Consider the following 18150-nt stretch of genomic DNA (forward strand, 5'->3'; position numbering starts at 1 on the left):
CAGTTCACCTCCGGTCTCTGTTTAAGCTTGCTGTCCTGGTACAATTTTGTTTTAATTGAAGTATCATTAACATAGAGCGTGGCGTTAGTTTCAGGTGTATGGCCTAGTGATTGGACAGTTCTGTTTGTTTCTCAGTGCACAGTAAATAATGTCGCCGTCTGTCCCCATATGTTACTGCAGCATTATTAACTATTTATCTAGTGTTGTACTTTTCATCTCTGTGACTGACTGACTTTAAAACCGGACGTTTGTTCTGGTACGATTATTAAAATTTGCCCCCTTTCTCTCTCAAGAATGCCTTGGTTTGGATGATAAATTATATGGTCACCCTACTGAAAATAAAATACTGATGAAATACTTTGTGTCAGGCAGCGTACGAGACACTTTACGTGATCCTGAAAGGTGGCTGCATCTGCCACCCTACAGATAAAAAGATGCTCAGAAAGGCTAAGTAGCTTGGCCGAGATCAGCCAGTGGCAGACCTGGTGAGCAAAGCAAGATCTATCAGACTTTCAAAGCTATTTAATTTTTCCCAGCCTGCTACATTAAGCATTTAATGGGTACGGGCTCCATTGATTTTTAGGATCTAGTGAAGGAATCCTGCAGTGGTAGTGAAAGCCTTTTTCTGGAAGAAACCGTGGAATGGAGAATATCTGGATAAGGACAGAGGTGATGCTTGTAGTGGGGACGCTGGCAGTGAAGGTCAGGTTGTATTTAGATCCCGGAGCTTCTGGATGCGCGTGGCCATCAATGTCCTTAAACAACCCTGCTGCTCGGGCCTGGGTCAGTCAGCTTGGGGTGGGAAGGCTGTGAAAGTTGCATACATACATTGCTCAAACTTTCATGTGCATACACAGCAACTGGGAATCTTGTTAAAATGTAGATCATTTCTGTAGGCCTCAGGGGGGCCTGAGATCCTGCACATGTAACAAGCTCCCAGTGATACTGATCTTGCTGGTCTGCCACACGGACTCTGGGCAGCAGGAATATGGTTAGTGATTAGGTTCTCTTTGCCAGGGTCATGGGGGTAGTCGTGTACACAAAACCCTCATTTTAGAGGTTGGGGAGGGACAGTTGCTTCTAGGCCTAAGTGGCCTCAATGTGGGTAGAAGGGACTCTATGGAAAGGTGGTTTGGGGAGGGGAATGGGTACTTAAATATGGATGTTTTTAAAGGTAGCATTACATTTTTGTAGTTAGTACATACAGATTATTTTTAAAGTATACCCTTAGCTTGTGTGAAGTGGGGACATAGAGAAGCAGGAGGGAGTGTTCTGGGGTGAGGACAGCACAGCATGGTGCGGTGGTGAGCAGGGCTTTAACAAACACAGAGAGCAAGCAGAGTACCTACAGCCAGACAGGAATAACGGGGATGGATGACACAGCAGCAAAGCTCTGGGGAAAAGAAAAAAGAAAAGAAAAAGAAAAAACCACCTCCAAGGGTAGGAGTCCCTCCCACGGACTGGTCATGTCTCCCCTCGGCTATGCCTGAATGCCTCAGGGCATGAGGGGACATAGTGCAGGTGGCTCTGGCTAGCTTCTCCTGTGGCTAACAGCATTATCCCCGCCTCTGCCCACCTGGGACCCTGTCATGGGCAGTCCCAGGTGGGCCTGCTTCCTGCATCTGGTTCCTCCTCGTGGAACACAGGAGAGCAAGCACCGTCGCGTGCTTCCAGCCTGGTCTAGGTGTGAGCAGCCCGCCTGCTGGGGCTGGGACTTGGCTCTACCTTCTTTTCTGAGGGGGGAGCCTTGTGACTAGAGGTCATGATGGAAAAAGACTGATGGGGGAGAGCACGTTGGCAAAGAGGAAATGGTGGAGGTTCCACAATCTCTGGGCAGAGCTGGACTTCGTTGCTGAGCTGTGAGTGTCACAGAAGTAGGGCCTGGGTCCCGGGCAGCACCCCTGACTGAGGCATCTGTGAGCCTCCTGGCTGGCCAGTGTAGCTCTGAGTGCTCCTGGAAGGCCAGAGAAAGAGTATCAACAGAGCGGGGTGGGGGAAGCTCCTGATCTCTGACGAGGCAGAATACAACTGGGACCGTTTCTCCTCTTTCCGTCTCTCTGACAGTGTTCTAGCAGGGTCGCCCCAGTCTGTCCCTGGGGTTGCTGGAGGGTAGGGGAGCTGGACCTGACCTTTCTGCTCGTGACTCACTGCCCATCCTGTTGGGGATGGGGGTTGTCCTGGTCAGGGCAGAGCTTACCCTGGTGTGTGGGCTGTGGGACACACCTGAGCAGCCCACCGAGTCCCTGCCCTCCGCCACAGCTGACCCCTTTTCTCTGTGATAAACCGCTCAGACAAGCCTGGAGCACCAGGTGGTGGTCCCCAGGGTCCCAGTGTGCCGTGTTTTTCTGGAGGCGATTCTCTCCCTCCGTGGTAAGCACTGCGGTGACAGGGTGCTGCTCAGGGCCACTGGGAGCACATAGATTTTTGCAGGATTGTGGAGCTTTGCATTGGGCTGCAAAACCGGGCTTGAGCAAGCAGCTGGAGAGAGTCCAGGACTAGAGTGTTTTTGGGTTTGGGGGTGGAGAGCAGAGGGAGGGGAAGGGAGGGGCAGGAGGGCAGAGCTCCACAAGCAGGCAGTCGGCTGCTCTGGCTTGGCTGTCAGCAGAGAGGACTTCAGTCGTGCCTGAGGGCCGCTTGGCCACCATTGCTGGAGACCGGAGGGCGCTGCCTCGGAACCCTGACTTACCGGCACTGCACCCGGGCTGTTCCAAGTAGCTGTTGTGCTGTCTTTTCCCGGGGAGGCAAGTCTCCTCCCTGTCGTCCCCTCCTGCTCCTCCCCCATTCTGTGAGGGATGATGCCGCTCTCAATTGCACGGCTCAGCCGGCTGATGTCACTGGCAGCGGGAAGCATCAGCAGCCTGATCACATGCTGGCCCAGTCTGTAATGCAGACGGGATAGGGGTGTGTATGTGGGGAGGGGGGCTGTGTGGCAACTGCTCTTGCTCTGACGCCCCCAAAAGTGCAGAGGCAGCGGCCGCAGCATCCAGCCAGCTTGGATGTCTGTTCCTTGGGCTTGGGGAAACTACTATTAATAATACTCATTGTTGATAATACTGGGGAAAACAGCCCTTAACTCTGGGGTTTCTGCTGTCGTCCTGTCCAAAGCAGACTTCCAGGACTCTGAAGAAACAGTTGCAAGCAGGATGCTTTTCCCCACCTCTGCGCAAGATTCTTCCCGGGGCCTCCCAGATGCAAATGACTTGTGCCTTGGCCTGCAGTCCCTCAGTCTCACAGGCTGGGACCGACCCTGGAGCACCCAGGACTCGGATTCCTCAGCCCAGAGCAGCACACACTCGGGTGAGTGCCAGGAAATGAGTTGGCTGGGGGAGGGGGACGCATGGGGTGGCGATCGAAGACATCCACAGCAACAGTTGTTCTCTTCCCCTTTGCATCACTCCCCCCCCCCCCCCCAATACAACATGGAGCTGTTTTGCAAGAGATGGAAATGCTGGCTGTGAGTGTGGCAGGACAGATGGTTGCTCGTAAAGGCAGGCATGGCTTTTCCACTTACCCTGATAAATTCCCTGGAGTTGTTAGTCTGCACCTGGGGTGGCCCTGAGAAGGGTCCCCAAGGTGACAGTCCTATGCAGAAAAGATCCAGCTAACCCCCTAGCGCCCAGGCCTGTCTTGGAGATGATGAAGCAAAACACTTTTAGGTGGGGGAGGGGACCTAAGGGGCTGATCACTGGATGTCCAGATTCTGTTTCTCAGTGGTTTTTAAAACTAGGGACTTGTATATGAGGATGGGTGGTCCCTGAATCATGGCAAGGGAATAATTTTAACCTCAGGTGAGTCTGGGTGACATTAAGATATTGGAATTGGCTTAACATATGGGTAAGAGCATTGAACCCTGGCAAGGGGTAGGCAGGGTCATTGGGGTGGAGTAACTCTAAGCTGCGGAGGCTTTGTTTTTCTTTGTGTGAAGGGTAACCAAATGGATGGAGAAGAGCCACTCCCCTTTAGGACCCCTTGTTGCCTTGGGAGGATTTGGTGGGGACAGATTGAAGGGGCTTCTTGGCAACCCCTTGAGTGGCTTCTGGTGAGACCTTCCCAGTGCCTGTTTATTTCCCTCTTGCAGTACGTGGGGCGGGGGGTGGGGGGGGGGTGCATAGGGTTGGCCGGACCCAAGTCTTGGAGTATTCAGGAAGAATTGGGAACTTAGGAAATATGATAGGGAACTTAAAATCCATGTGTTTTTCTTTATGTAAATTGTGTCTTAATAAAAAGAGTATCAGCAGCAGATACTTTGGGAAGATGGAAAGGTAGTGGGGGTGGGGCAGCCATTTGCTGTTGGTGCTGACCATGGGATGCACTGAGCCTGCCATCCTTCCCTCGGCCTCCCCTGCTCCGGAAACTGACAGTCAAGGCAGCAAGGTGCTGTCTTGTTGATTTCTCTGGCCTCCACCCTGTTTGGCGCAGGTCTTTTTTTAGAATGCTTTGCAGAGCCTGGGACTGTTGTGTCTGTTGGCATTTTAATGGCCAGTTGTTTCAGCAAAATCCCATTTGATTGGGGGTAGGGGGCTGGATTTTTTTTTTTTTTTTTTTTAATTTGAGGATGGGGAAGAGCTTTGCCCTAAGTAACTACCTCCGGTTAAGGTAGAATTTCTTGAAGTACTGGCCTTGAGCTGACTCAGGTTTGTCCAGAAATGTTGGTAGGTGCCTTGTTCCCCTGGGCAAGCAAGTATGTATCCTGTGTCTGGAGATCTTAACTCGGAGGCCATGGTCACTTCTCTTATGTGGTACTCTGAGGTCGACCTGGATGGCCTATGAAGCTGGCCTTGTCTTCAGTCCCACGGTATCTGAGCAAAAGACAGAAGAGCTCACAGAGGAGGTGGGCACCTGTCTGTGTGATCCCTGTTGGACTAAGGCACTATTTCGCTGACACCAGGTTGGGGCGTGGCCCTTCTTTGGCTCTGGTCTGTCTTAGCTGCAGGGGTCCTTTTGAAAAGTATTATAGCACATAGAATTGCAAGAGGACCCAGCTGGGCCTTGGAGAACATGGCCTGAAAGTCACTGTGAAATTGGGCTGTAAAAAATAGCTTGGACACAACCAAAATTTCTCTGGCTTCCCTGCTACTGAATGTCCTGTGCTTACGGCTATTTGTCTCCAGAGTGGGGATTGATTTATTTCTCCACCTTTCATCTCAGGCACTTTAGTGATAAATATTACATGATTCTGTGGATCAGGGAGGGACTGCAGTCTGTGGCCCTAGCATTCACAGGGACCAGAGGGCTGCCCCAGTGGTATGATCTGGCTGTGGGCAGGGTTGGTGTGGCTCTGTCTTCCTTTCTGAGGGTTAAGGACACACTCATCCCTGACATCCGTGATGTCCTTGAGTTCTGAAGCTTTGGTGATGGCCACCCTCTTCTTCGTCTGAGCTCGGGGCCTTCTCGGAAAGCCCACATGAGGGTACCGCCTGCTGGAGTAGGAAGTAGGCCTCCCACCAGCCAGCTGCAGGGCCAGATTGGGCACCCTTGCCAGCAATGTGGGAACATGCAGCCCACATTCCAGTGCCTACACTGCCTTCCCATCTGAAGACCAACTAGCTCACTTTCTTCAGCGGGGAGGAGGTATTTCAGCAGCTCTGGACAGTCCGGGAGTTATCCTCACAGCATGGTACTGGGCTGTCTGTGTGGAGCTCAAGGTGCACGCTTATTCCTTGGGCTCTGCTTGGTGATACATTGCCCCAGGTAGCTATGGCTTTACGTTTGACCATCTTCTGCCACTTTTAAATATTTAGCAATGTTGGGGGCAAGGGTAGAGATGGCAGGGCTTTTGCTTGAATAAATTTAGCCAAGACTATCCGTCATTGAGCCCTAGCTGTGTGCCAGGTACTAGGTTATTCATCAGTGAATAAAATCCCCATGACTCTCAAGGGAAAAGCGGTGAGAAGGCATATCAAACGCAGCATGGTATTTGCTATGATGGGTGCTTCCGTTTTCTCCCCTAAGTGTTTTGGGGTGTTTTTTTGTTTGTTTTTGTTTGTTTGTTTTGGTGTAGGGACAGCCTTTCATTGGGTTCTCAGCATGAGGCCAGAACATGGAGACCTTTCTGAAGGGACTAGGGTCCTTCTGCTGCATGGGTTCCATTGGCCTCAGAGGCCTGTTTGAAGACACTGGAGTGGAATCTGGTTTTGAGATTTGTGCCCACAAGGCCAGTATTCGTTGGGATATGGTACTTTGTGGGGTCCTGCTCTCTAGACTCTGCCTGCCCTGAGGCCTCACCTCTTGCTGGGAAGGAAGCCCTTTTACTGTTAGAAGTGGGTGTTTCCCTTAGACCCCAGGTCTTGTGTCCAGCACTACCTTTGTCTTCCTGGCAGTGTCTTAAGTCCTGTCCTGTATTGGAACAGCAGGGCTCTGAAAGCTGTCCTCAATAGCTCAGGATGGGGGATGGAATGACAAAAACCACTAGTTACTGACTGCTTCCTACGTGAAGTCCATCACGTGATTTTAATGCTTGCACAGTCCTGTGAGGTGTGTACATTTGTTGTAAAGATGAGGATGTAGGCTCACAAAGGTTGTGAAGTACCAGAAATCCCACAACTGCCAGAATTCTACCCAGGTCTCTTTGTTCCAAAACTCTTGTGCTTTCTGTTACATCTGTGTTCCTGTAAGCAGAACTCTAAAATGTTGGACAAGAACACTTCTGTTAAGGTGTCTCCACATACAGCCCCGGGGCTGTCTGACCAGAGGTGGTGTGTTCCCTTGCTGAGGCCCCTCAAGGACAGGGCGTGCAGTGGACCGTTCTGACTCCCCTCCACCTGAGTCTGCTCATCAGCAGCACCACCGGATGGATCGGTCGTCCTGACTCCCCCTGGGACTCTTGCATACAGCATTACTCAGCAGGAAGGGGGGTGACTGAGAATCTACTTTCGGGGGGCCTGGAAGCGAGGGACTCCTAATGAATGCCTTGTACTGAAGCCCAGCGGGTAGACCAGATGCTCAGTCTGAGGATGCCAGAGGCCATGTCTTGTTTTTTCCTACTGTCCTATAGAAGGCCCCTCAGGGATTAACCTGTCAACCTTCTCTGGTTTGTTCCCTGACTGCTAACCAATCAGTCAGGTTATGTGTTACTTGCAGGCTCCCCATTGGTGGGCAGGCTGGATCAGCTTTTGCTTCTGCTACTGCTGCCCTTCCAAACAGCCTTTCTGAGGTGACATTGAAAACACAGTTGGGCTCTCGTCCGTAGAACACGGACTTACTTCCTGGACCCGATCAAGTTGTGCAGATCTGACTCCATTATCCAGGTTGTCCTGCTCTGTCCCCAGCATGCAGCACAGTACCTGGTAATGGCTTTTTATAAGGATCTGTTGAATGAACGATGAATGCCAAGCCCCCATGTTGTTAATCCTGGGTAGTTTTAACTGTAGAATTCTGTCAAGGTCTCTCTTATTCTTCTGCCTCCTACTTGTTTTGATCAGCTGGATGGATAGATTTCTTCAAAGATCAGTATCTCTGAACCTCCATAGCTTCTAAGGCATGAAGACGCAATTTACAGAAAATTTTGTCATACACTGGAACGTGAATTCTGTCATGGAGTCAGGTAGCCTAGTGAGGGATAGCTTTCTGTGCAGAGAGGAGGGAGGGCCTGGGAAGCAGTAAACAATAGGGTGCCTCCTAGGTGAGAAATAAGTTGGGTAGGAGAGCATGTGTGCCGACCTTACGTAGGACTTGGGTATGTCATTTTTTCAGGTAAGGGAATTTGTCCAGTGAGCAGGACAGGGGAGAAAGGCTATATTGGGTACCACCTTGGACCTGTGGGATCCACAGTCGGTGGAGGCAGTTGACACTCAGAAGACTGCCACCTGAGTTGAGGTATGGTGGAGAGTTGAGGTATGGTGGAGAGTCGGGGTACGGTGGAGAGTCGAGGTACGGTGGAGAGTCGGGGTATGGTGGAGAGTTGGGGTGCAGTGGAGAGTCGAGGTAGGGTGGAGAGTTGGGGTGCGGTGGAGAGTTGGAGTAGGGTGCAGAGTTGGAGTGCAGTGGAGAGTTGCAGTGTTGGAGTTCTAGGCAAAGAGCAGTCTGTTACACCTGGAGTGAGTGCTGCCCTACCCCTTCCTACCTCTATGCCTTCAGATGGGTTTTGAGCAAGCAGCCTAGAACCAAGGGTTGGGATAGGGAAGGAAGGGTTCCAGGTGTGTGGCCCTAAATCTCAGGCTAGAAATAATGGCCCCTGGTTTGGGTTTTTTCCATGACTACTCCCAGTAGATAGCAGGCATCTGCCTCTGATGTATTGGGCCTAGTCTCTCCCCAGGCTGAGCTCAAACTCAGACAGTGTCTTGCAATACCCACATCCAGTGCCAAGCTCTTGCTGCCATTATTGTTGCCACCATCAGACTCTGGGTGACTTTGTACTCTTGGGGAAGGCTTCAGAAAATTCGAACAGTGACTCAGCTGTAAAACCCACAGGAGCTGGCATAGAAGGGTGAAAGTGGAGAAAGTTAACAATCGGTCTAAAAATATTACTGCTGATTTGGTCTCCTGTACCCTCTGAGGAAGCATTAATGAGATGGAACCCTCTGCCAGGTCCTCTCCCCCACCCCCGCCCCCGCCCCGTGACTTCCCTGAGAGCTGTCTGTAGCTGATGCTGATTCTTGCCAGCATGTGAGTGGGGATGAGTGCCTCTGCCCCAGGAAGAGCACACTGCTTTTCTTAGTCACTTTTGGAAGATACAAGTGCCATGTGCTTGGCCCCCGGGGCTGGAGGGACTTGGTAAATCTCAGACTTCCTATGGTTCCCAAGTGGTGGAGTTCAGGAATAGGGTGCAGAGGTCAGGGCCTTGGCTCCCATTGAAGGGTGACTATGGACTTCTCTCTCACACTTTCCACCCCCCAAGCCATCTGGGTTAATACTTGACATCTGGCCTTGGTGAAGCTCTGTGCCCTGTGATGGGAAGTGGACTTCGAGATAAGTTACTGGCCTGCAGCGTAAGTGACCTATCACTTCCACTGTTTTAGGGTTATGAAGCTTTTCCAGTAGATACACTTCCTACTTCAAGTTAGGAAGAGGGAAACGTATCAATTGCTAGCTGTCTGGCTCCTTCCCTCCCGATTCTCAGCTGCTAAGGATCAGTGCTGGCAACCTTACGCCAAGGGAAGTACGGTCTCGGCCTGAGCCGAGAGCAAGACAGGTTCCATCTCTTGAAATGAGGTCCCACCTTCCCCAGAAGCTTTTCCTTTGGTCTGTAGACATTCAAAGAACTGCCTGGCCAGGCCCTGTGTGAGTTGACAATTTAGGGGCAGTCAGGTCACTCCAGGGCATCTGACCATGGGTGGCAGTTTCCAGAAACCTGGCTCCTTCTGTGGGTTGAAGGAAATATCAAAATACCTGGAAAATCCTAGACCTGTTTATACTAGATTTTCTTATCTTCCCTGTATCTTCTAGACCAACTCCTGCTGTATTCTTGGCCCCTTCCACTGTAATATTTGCAGGAAACTGCATGGAGGTGCTGATGTGGCCTAGGTGGTATTAATCCCGGGGCACCCAGACCTTATGTCTGCTAGATGGCATTGTCCCTTTCTGAGCCATCAGAATAGCCTTACCCCTTTTCTTCTATGTGGCTGGGATGGTGTTCAGCGAAGCACTCTTTCCTGCTCTTCGTACTTGAATGTGGAAGTGTGTATCCATGGCTGCAAGGATCCCAACAGATGGCAGGGAGGTGCCTCTTCCATCTTGCCCTTCCTCAAGCAGAGTAGCTGTCTTCCGCCTGTACCTATATATGTTTAGTTCTTTTTGAAGAAAGTATTGGAAGCCAGCGGAAGGAGCACTGTCACAAATTGGATGTGGCAAGTAACCACCTCTCTCAACCTCTGTTTTGGTGATGGACTGGGTTGGGATGAACTGAAATTTTTTTCTCCTAGTTCCGAATTGCCTCTAAGTCAGTATTGTGTCCTTAAGTTGAATAACCCTGGTGGAAAGGGTGTAGCCTCAGTGAGCATACTGGCTGTAAGCGATGTGATGCCCCCTTCCTTCCCGTACTACTTAGCAGACATTGATCACCCGCTCTCTGCCAGATGTTGAGCTGATTACTGTTGGAGTGGGTTGGCATGCTTGGTTGAGAAGGCAGAACTTTGTCCACATGTGTGCCTGCAGATACTCATACAAATGTTTTTGAGGTTTTAAAAAGCTTGTTTAAAAGAAGATTATTTCTTCTTCTAGGCAGAGGCTCGCAAGGTACTTAATTATCATCCCTCTCCCCTCCCCTGCCATCCCCGCTGGGGATTCTAGGCCTTATTACTTGTACTTGATTCTCCTTTTCAGGCTAGATCCAGTTACCTTTAAAGAGGCAGAGAAAGTCCAGTGGGAATTGACTAGTTTTCCTTCGTGTCATTTAAAAAAAACTTTCTGTTTGGGAATAATTTCAGATTTACTAAAGTTAATCTTATACAAGGAATGCTTGTATTTCTTTTATCTGGATTCTCCTATTGTTGACATTCACATTTATCATTTGCATGTTCTCTTTCTCTCTCTCTGTCTCTACATAAGTTTTTCCTGAACCATTGAGAATAAAGATGTTCTTACATAACAAAGCCATTCTCAATTCCAGTCAACATAAAGTTGATATAATACTTTCATTAAACTGTTGTTCGTAGTCTGGGTTTTGTCACCTGACGCAGTAGTGTCCTTCGTGGCACTTTTCCTTCTCTCTTAACAGGTGTCTGCTCCAAGCAGTAGGTCCTAGCTCCCTTTGTTTTTGCCCAGTATGAGCTGACAAAGTCTTTTGGTTGTCTTGAATATTTTTCGCAACATTCAGCTTGCTCCGGTCAACATTTTTCCCAAAACTGTTACTACAGTCTGTACCATGCTTTTTTTTTTTTTTTAAGATTTTTATTTATTTATTTGACAGAGAGAGAGAGCGAGAGAGGGAACACAAGCAGGGGGAGTGGGAGAGGGAGAAGCAGGCTTCCCGTGGAGCAGGGAGCCCGATGCGGGGCTCGATCCCAGGACCCCGGGATCATGACCTGAGCCGAAGGCAGATGCCTAACGACTGAGCCACCCAGGCGCCCCAGTCTGTACCACCCTTATATATTCTTTGCTCCTTGTTACTATCACCCTCCCTCTCTCCACCCTACTCCCCTCTGCGCACCCCACCAATGTTTTCAGAGATCAGACTCTTTGGAAAATGTCCTGTATAGCCACCGTGCTTTTGTTATTTTCGGTATTAGTTGCCATTATGCTGTACTAGAGCTGTGTTTAACCTACAGTTTTTAAGTCAAGGGAAATAATGACATGAAAGGTTTTTGGGGTGTGGTGAGGGGAACTGGTGAGAAGCTTGATGTAGCAAGCCTCAGGTTTTTCTAGATGAGTGCTTCTCAAACTTTAATGTGCACACAAACCTCCTGGGGATCTTGTTCAAAATGCGGGTTCTGATCCAGTAGGTCTGGAGTGGAGCCCACAATGCATTTTTAATGAGTTCCTACAGTGGCAAGGCCCTAGAGAAGTTTCAAGGCCTGGATGATTTAGATCCCAAGGCACTGACCTTTGGTAGGCTCAAGAGCTTTGTCAGTCAGTAGCTGATGGTCTTAAAGGAATTTGAACAAAAGAGAGGTGTTGAGAACAGGAAGACAAAAAGATGTAAAGTCCTGAGTATTAAAAAAAATAATAAAAGTAGCTAGTGAAAGGTGCATTTCAGAAGATACAGCTCAGAATCAGAAAGAATTGGGTCCCATCCTGTCACTCACTAGCTTTTACTTATACCAATGCTTGCCCTTTGAGCCTTGGGTTCTCTTTTGTTAAGATGGGGTAATAGGACTTACTGCTTAGGGTTTAGTGAAGATTACTTACCTAAAGTGCTTCTAACAAAGTATCTGGCACATACTCTATGTGCAGTAAGTGGAAGTTGGTGTTAGTGAATGGTAGGAGCTTGACTGAACCTGGTCCAGACTGTGGAACAGATGATTGACCATGAACCATGGGCACTTAAGGAAGTGAGTTCATTAGTGGCCAATGTGGGTTGTCATGCCATTTTCTTTTTAGACAAGCTTATTATCACATTGAGAGGAGTGCTGTAGACATAATTCCTCGCTTTTGCACAGGAATTTGACAGAGTCTCAAGATACCTTTGTGGGCATGGTAAAAAAAAAAAAAATTGCATGTTAGTTGAGGTGGATGGATTTGTGGCTGGTAGAACAGAAGTACCAACAACGGTAGTGAACAGAAACTGATGGGAATGAGAAAAGTAGTTTGCAGTGGCACCCAAGTTGCTTTTTGACTCTTCCAAATACACTTTTTTTTCAAAACCTTGGGTGAAGACAGTTACTGTAGCCCATATTTATTGTCCTTGACGCCCCCAGACACAAGCCCTTTGGGCCAGCCATCCTCTCTTGAGCTTTTTTCTGCTGCTTTATGCTGTATTTCCCTTGAGAACTCGTGGGGCTCCCTACAGTGCCGTACCTTTTTCTAGGACTGACACACAGCCCTGTGTCTTGTCTTTTCCTGGGGAATGCCCCCTCTGACCTGTGCATTTGCTGGGGGCTTCTCTTCAATGGTGCTGCTTTGTCAAGCGGGAGATGAGGTAGCCTCATCTACCACTTACCTCAGGGCCATTCCTTTTGTTGTTCCTTCCAATTTCTCAGTTCTTTCCTTCTCTGAGGATCTCAGTGTTTGTTGGTTTTAACCACAGGCCCAGTTTTCACCATGAGTTCCTTTCATCTCCTTATGGATGTCCTGTCCAGCCTCTCATACATTCCATGTCAGCCCACCGCTGGTCACAATCCTGCGTCTTGCCATCCTCAAAGCTCAGTGTTCACCGTCCCACCACCTCCTGTTTCTTCTGTCTGTCCATTATCCCGCTTGCAGCTCTCAGCACACTGAAATGGCTGGTTTGCATCTGCATCCACTGTGTTGACCCATTTCTTTCACCTGCACTGCATGACCCATCCTTCCCCTCCCCTGCAGCTGTTTCCATCAGCTCTTGTTCCACTTCCTCCTTCACAGCCCTGTATGGGTCCCGTGTGGTGAGAGTGGCCCATCAAGTATAGACATAGTCTCTCAGCTGGGCCCCCGGGTTCAGGGGGGGCCTTCCTGTCAGCTGCCTCAGCCACCCCCACAGCAGATCTTCAGTGTCTGCCTAGTACCTTCACGGTGAGGTCTGCACGCCCAAACTTGGTTTTCAAAGCTCTGTATGATACCTTGTTATTCGGCACCCTACACTTCTGTAAAATGTGAAGGAAGATGAGGCCCTCTAGGGCATTAGTACCATTTTAAGGCCAATATGTATGATCCACTAGTTTTCACAGCACTTTCATGCCAGGTTTTGCAGCACCAAGAAGAAGCCTTGAATAAATCTTCACATCTCCTGCCTTCTCATCTCAGGGCACGAGCTCAGGGCCTTGGATTTTGTGCATCACCGAGGCAGTGGCTTGTCAAGAGTATTTGAGAAGTTTGACAAGGATTATTTATGGTGGATGTCCGAATCCAAGCATTGAGAGACGCTTACTTTGAGCATAGGGTTACGGGCCCGTGCTTAGAAAATTGCTTTCAAAGGCCTAGTTAAAAGAATATTTTCTTAAAAAATTTTGCCGTAGGTGGTGGAGAGCCCCCCCCCCCCCACCGCCCCCCAGCACACACGCGTATCAGACTGGCTAGAATGAAAAAGACTGAGCGTACCAGGTGGGGGCCAGGATGTGGAGGGGATGGAGACACTCTTCAGTGCCAGTAGGAATATAAAGTGGTACATCCCCTTGGGAAACCGGTGTGACCGTTTCTTTAAGAATCCAGGATATATTTACCAGAATAAAACACACACACACATCCACAGTATCCCCTGCACTTAAAAAGTTAAAGGTACACCCGCCTTATCTTCATCTTTGGGTCACAGGAGACGGGCTGGTCTCCTCTGGCACATGCACTCTGTCGTGAAGGGCGTGTGTGTGTGCCCCCCGAAGCCTGCTTTCACTGTGACTGCGTGGGAGGCCTGGAGGGGTTCATTCCTGCCACTTCGGACCGAGCACAGCCCCCAGCTGGCGTTCGGACCGCCACAGAACCTGAGAGGAAGCCAGCTCTGACCACCTGTGTGTCGCTCTGTGACCTGGGGAGGGGGGCCAGGTATGGCCACCGCTTACCGAGCACCTGCGCGTGCGCAAACACACACACACACAGAGACAGAGACCCGCACACGCACAGAGACACACGCACAGTACTTTGCACAGTACTTTCGTTTCACCGCAGCCATTTTGAGGTGGACATTTTCCCGTCTTCCGATGAAAACATTATCCGGTGAACGCTTCTTCCCTAGCCTTCGTGCTGCCATGCTCCATGGCAAAGCCCTTTTATTCTTCATCCTCGTGGATGAAAGGCATGTTTTCCTTTGGATTCCTTATGTCTTCAAGGCCAGGGGTGGAAAGATGTTGTCCCCGGGCGCCTGGGTGGTTCAGTTGGTTAAGCGACTGCCTTCAGCTCAGGTCATGATCCTGGAGTCCCTGGATCGAGTCCCACATCAAGTCCCGCATCGGGCTCCCTGCTCGGCAGGGAGTCTGCTTCTCCCTCTCCCGCTCCCGCCTCTTGTGCTCTCTCTCTCTCTTTCAAATAAATAAAATCTTAAAAAAAAAAAAAAAGATGTTGTCCCCTTCTTCCACTTTACCTCCCTTACCTCTTCTGGCCTTTGCTTCACTTTTTTTTTTTTTTAAGATTTTATTTATTTGACAGAGAGAAAGAGCACAAGCAGGGGGAGCAGCAGAGCAGAGGCAGAGGGAGAAACAGGCTCCCCACTGCACAGGGAGCCCAGTACGGGGCTCCATCCCAGGATCCTGGGATCATGACCTGCCAGGCGTCCCCTTTGCTTCATTCTTTTTTGATGTTTGGTATTTAAATATTTATTGTGTGCTGGGCACTGCTCTGCTGAGCACTTTCCATCTGCTGTCTTAGTTATTGAACCCTGCCGACGAAGCTGTGAAATAGTTGCTATTCCACTCGAGACCTTATGAGAAAATGAGGACTCCACGAGCTTAGCAGGGCACACAGCCACAGAGGGGTGGTGTCGGACCTAGGATTCCAGCCCAGGTTCGTCTTGAGCCAGAGTGGACTTAACCACACTGTCCTTCTGCTTGCACCCTCAGTGTCCGCAGTTCAGGAGTGAATAGCAGAGAGTCTGACCTGCAAGCACTTTGTGTGAGGGAGCTTTGCAGAGGAGGTGGCGAGCTCGTGTTGAATCAGACTGGTGGGGCGTGGCATGAAGTTCTGTCACGGGGCTCTAGGTGGTGTTACAAAGGTGGGAATTCTTTGAATAAAGACGTTGGCAGGCGGTAAGGAAGGAGTGTGGTTTGGGCTTCCTAACTGTGCGGAAGGTATTTCTCAGGCAGCACGGCGTGCGCGTCCAGACGTTGATAGTAGCCGTGACCAGCGTTCCTGCTGGCACAGTTTCCCCAAATACTGGCCCTGACCCTTAAGTCTGGGTGGCGGAGAGCAGTTCTGCTGCAGCAAGCACTCTGGCCTTCAGAAAGCCGTCCTGGAACTGCCTCTCACGGGCCCTAGTGTCTGCCCGTTACCCTCTCCCGGTGGTTCTGTTGTGCTTCGGGGGTGTGCCTGCGTGTATCTTCTCGGGCAGCTGTGGGAGGAAAGGGAGGGACTGTTGTTTGGTAAGAAAACGAAGGGGTCGTGAGACTTCTTTATTTTTTTTTTTTCTTTCTTCCTAGTACTGAGCATGCTTCACAACCCACTGGGCAATGTCCTGGGGAAACCCCCCTTGAGCTTCCTGCCTCTGGACCCCCTTGGATCTGACTTGGTGGACAAGTTTCCAGCACCCTCAGTTAGAGGATCCCGCCTGGACACCCGGCCCATCTTGGACTCCCGTTCTAGCAGCCCCTCGGACTCAGACACCAGTGGCTTCAGTTCTGGATCGGATCATCTCTCAGATTTGATTGTATGTAACTTGTCGGGCAGTGAGGTGGGCAGGGCGAGTGAGCGTGCCGTGGAAAGCGTGTGCCGTCAGGGTGCTGGCGGGAGGTGGAATGATGGAATCGGTGTAGAGAACCTTCACCTACCAAGAGGAGACGATGCCTTGTACTCTCACTGAGCAGTACCTTTCAGGACTCAGGCAGCGGACTCTCCTCTTACAAGTTACTTCAAGGGCTTTGAGAAATAATTTGAAGAGTTAGTATGGGAGTCCTGCATTGTTCTCTTTCTTGATCTGTTTGGTTGTTTCCTTGAGCCTTGAAACAGTACCATTCGTGTACCTCTACATGTGTTATCTCAAGATTTCTAAGTGAAGATTTAAAAATCACACGTTAGTCATTATCAGAGCTAGGATTTTAATCCAGATCAGACTGACTGTAGCTCCTCTCTTCTCTTTACTGACCCATGCCTCCTCTCTGCGTGAGGCCACGATGAATGTATGAACTCAGTTAATTTACGTACCACATGCTCCTTCCCCACAGCCATGTGTGGCAGGAGGGGTACCTGCGCTGAGTAGAATTGGTGGGTGGATTAGAACAGACGAGGGACAGGGGACGGGAGAAGTAAATACATGGGAATGGCAGTGAGAAACCATCCTGAGATAACATACAATTTCAGGTGCCTTCTGAGCCTGACTTTCTCCACTGCCAAACCCCCTCAGCCGACTGTTGAGTGAATACGATGGCTTCTTTTCCTACCCTCCTCTCTTCTGTATCCAGGACTGGTAGCGTTGGATGTGGTTCGTTTCTCATCCATTGCATGACCTTTTAGGACCCACCTGGTCTCCTGTCAGCCTGTCCTAGAATACGAAACCTGGCGTTGGTGTTCCCACTGCTTGTTGGTTTTATCTGTTTAGGCCATGTTTCCAGAAGGGTGCCCACAAGCAGGTCCCTTTGATTCTCTGGACTTCAGTTTACTCCCCTATAAAATGCTTCTGGTTCTACTTCTGTTATTCAGATGGGGCTCAGTCTTGGAAATTTACCTCATAACTAGCTTTGATATTTTGGGATTTTGTTGAAAGAATTTTCTCAGATACCCAACCTCAAGGGTTAATTGATGAAGGGTTGTGGGCACACAGCTCACAGAAGAGGGAGATAGAGGCAGTATTTGAACTTACAGGAAATATTCTGGGTAACTAGTTTGTGTTTTTTTGATAATGTGGAATCATTTTTACCCACTTAAGTTAGTAAAAATTTAGAGCTTTGACATAAGCTTATAGTGAAAGCCACACTCTCCTATGTTTCTGATAGAAAGCAGAACCCTCCTAGAAAGCATTTTGACATTTTACATCTAGGAACTGGACCCAAAAAAACCACACAAAGTAAGAAGAAGCTATACCTTAAAGTTTGATGTTTAGAATCCTGAAAACTTGGAATGTGTCTAAATGTTTAACAGGGGAATAGGTTAGTGAAATGTAGCCTGTTCCCTAAATAGATTATCATAAATTAATTAAAAATGACCATGAAGACTGGGAAATATGAAAAAAAAATGTTGAGTTGGGGAGAAAAGGATTTGTTTAAATTTTAGTATAAGAACAGCTAATAAAAATGCATCGGAAGAAAATACATAAAAGAAAATATCAGAGCTAAATGGTATAATTTCTATATAGAATGTGATTATTACTTTTATAACAAAACTGTCATTTAAAAACCTGTATCTTCCTTTTTCCTCCCCTAGTCCAGCCTTCGCATTTCCCCTCCCCTGCCCTTCCTGTCTCTGACGGGGGGTGGTCCCAGAGACCCTTTAAAGATGGGGGTTGGGTCCCGGATGGACCAAGAGCAAGCTGCTCTTGCTGCGGTCAGCCCCTCCCCAACCAGTGCATCCAAGAGATGGCCAGGAGCTTCTGTGTGGCCATCCTGGGACCTCCTCGAAGCTCCCAAAGACCCCTTCAGCATCGAGAGAGAGGCCAGGCTGCACCGGCAAGCTGCAGGTGAGTGTGGCCATGGCCTTGCCTGGGGCCTGAGGCCTCCTTCTGGGCCCAGGAAGTAAGTGACCTTAGTTCACAGACTGGTGAACTGTCCAGAGGGGACTTGGTTGTGTGGTGAAGTCTGGTCTGTTCTGTGTGCTAACGGGACAAACTCAGGAACTTCTCTGAGGCTGAGCAGAGAGGAAAGAGGCTGTGCCCGTACAGGGTTGGACCCACCTCTCTGTTGTGCTCTTCTGTGGAAATAGGCTGTGTAAGAGTGTTGCTTTTGGTTCTTTCACGGGTGGGTGTATTCAGGAGAAACCCTGGAAGTGATGCCCAGGATTTTGTCTGCC

General features: G+C 49.5%; 1 protein-coding gene across 7 annotated transcripts in view; it reads left to right on the plus strand.

Moving 5' to 3' along the window:
- Positions 1–18150, plus strand: part of LOC123860848 (small ribosomal subunit protein eS17) — a 100306-nt gene that overhangs the window by 65695 nt on the left and 16461 nt on the right. For 3 of the 7 annotated variants that reach the window (XM_045899322.3, XM_045899324.3, XM_064569831.1), the window contains exons 3-5: positions 3109–3297; positions 15633–15859; positions 17569–17821. In XM_045899322.3, coding sequence (XP_045755278.1) covers positions 3109–3297; positions 15633–15859; positions 17569–17821 — 669 coding nt within the window. Of the gene's footprint in view, positions 1–2534; positions 2742–3105; positions 3298–15632; positions 15860–17568; positions 17822–18150 lie in introns of those variants that run through there. The other 4 variants (XM_045899321.3, XM_045899323.3, XM_045899326.3 and 1 more) reach the window with 3 other exon arrangements.

The sequence above is a fragment of the Mirounga angustirostris genome, unplaced genomic scaffold (genome assembly GCF_029215605.1).
Source record: "Mirounga angustirostris isolate CCGP_5_RB_7025 unplaced genomic scaffold, mMirAng1.0.hap1 SCAF_9, whole genome shotgun sequence".
Classification (NCBI taxonomy): domain Eukaryota; kingdom Metazoa; phylum Chordata; class Mammalia; order Carnivora; family Phocidae; genus Mirounga; species Mirounga angustirostris.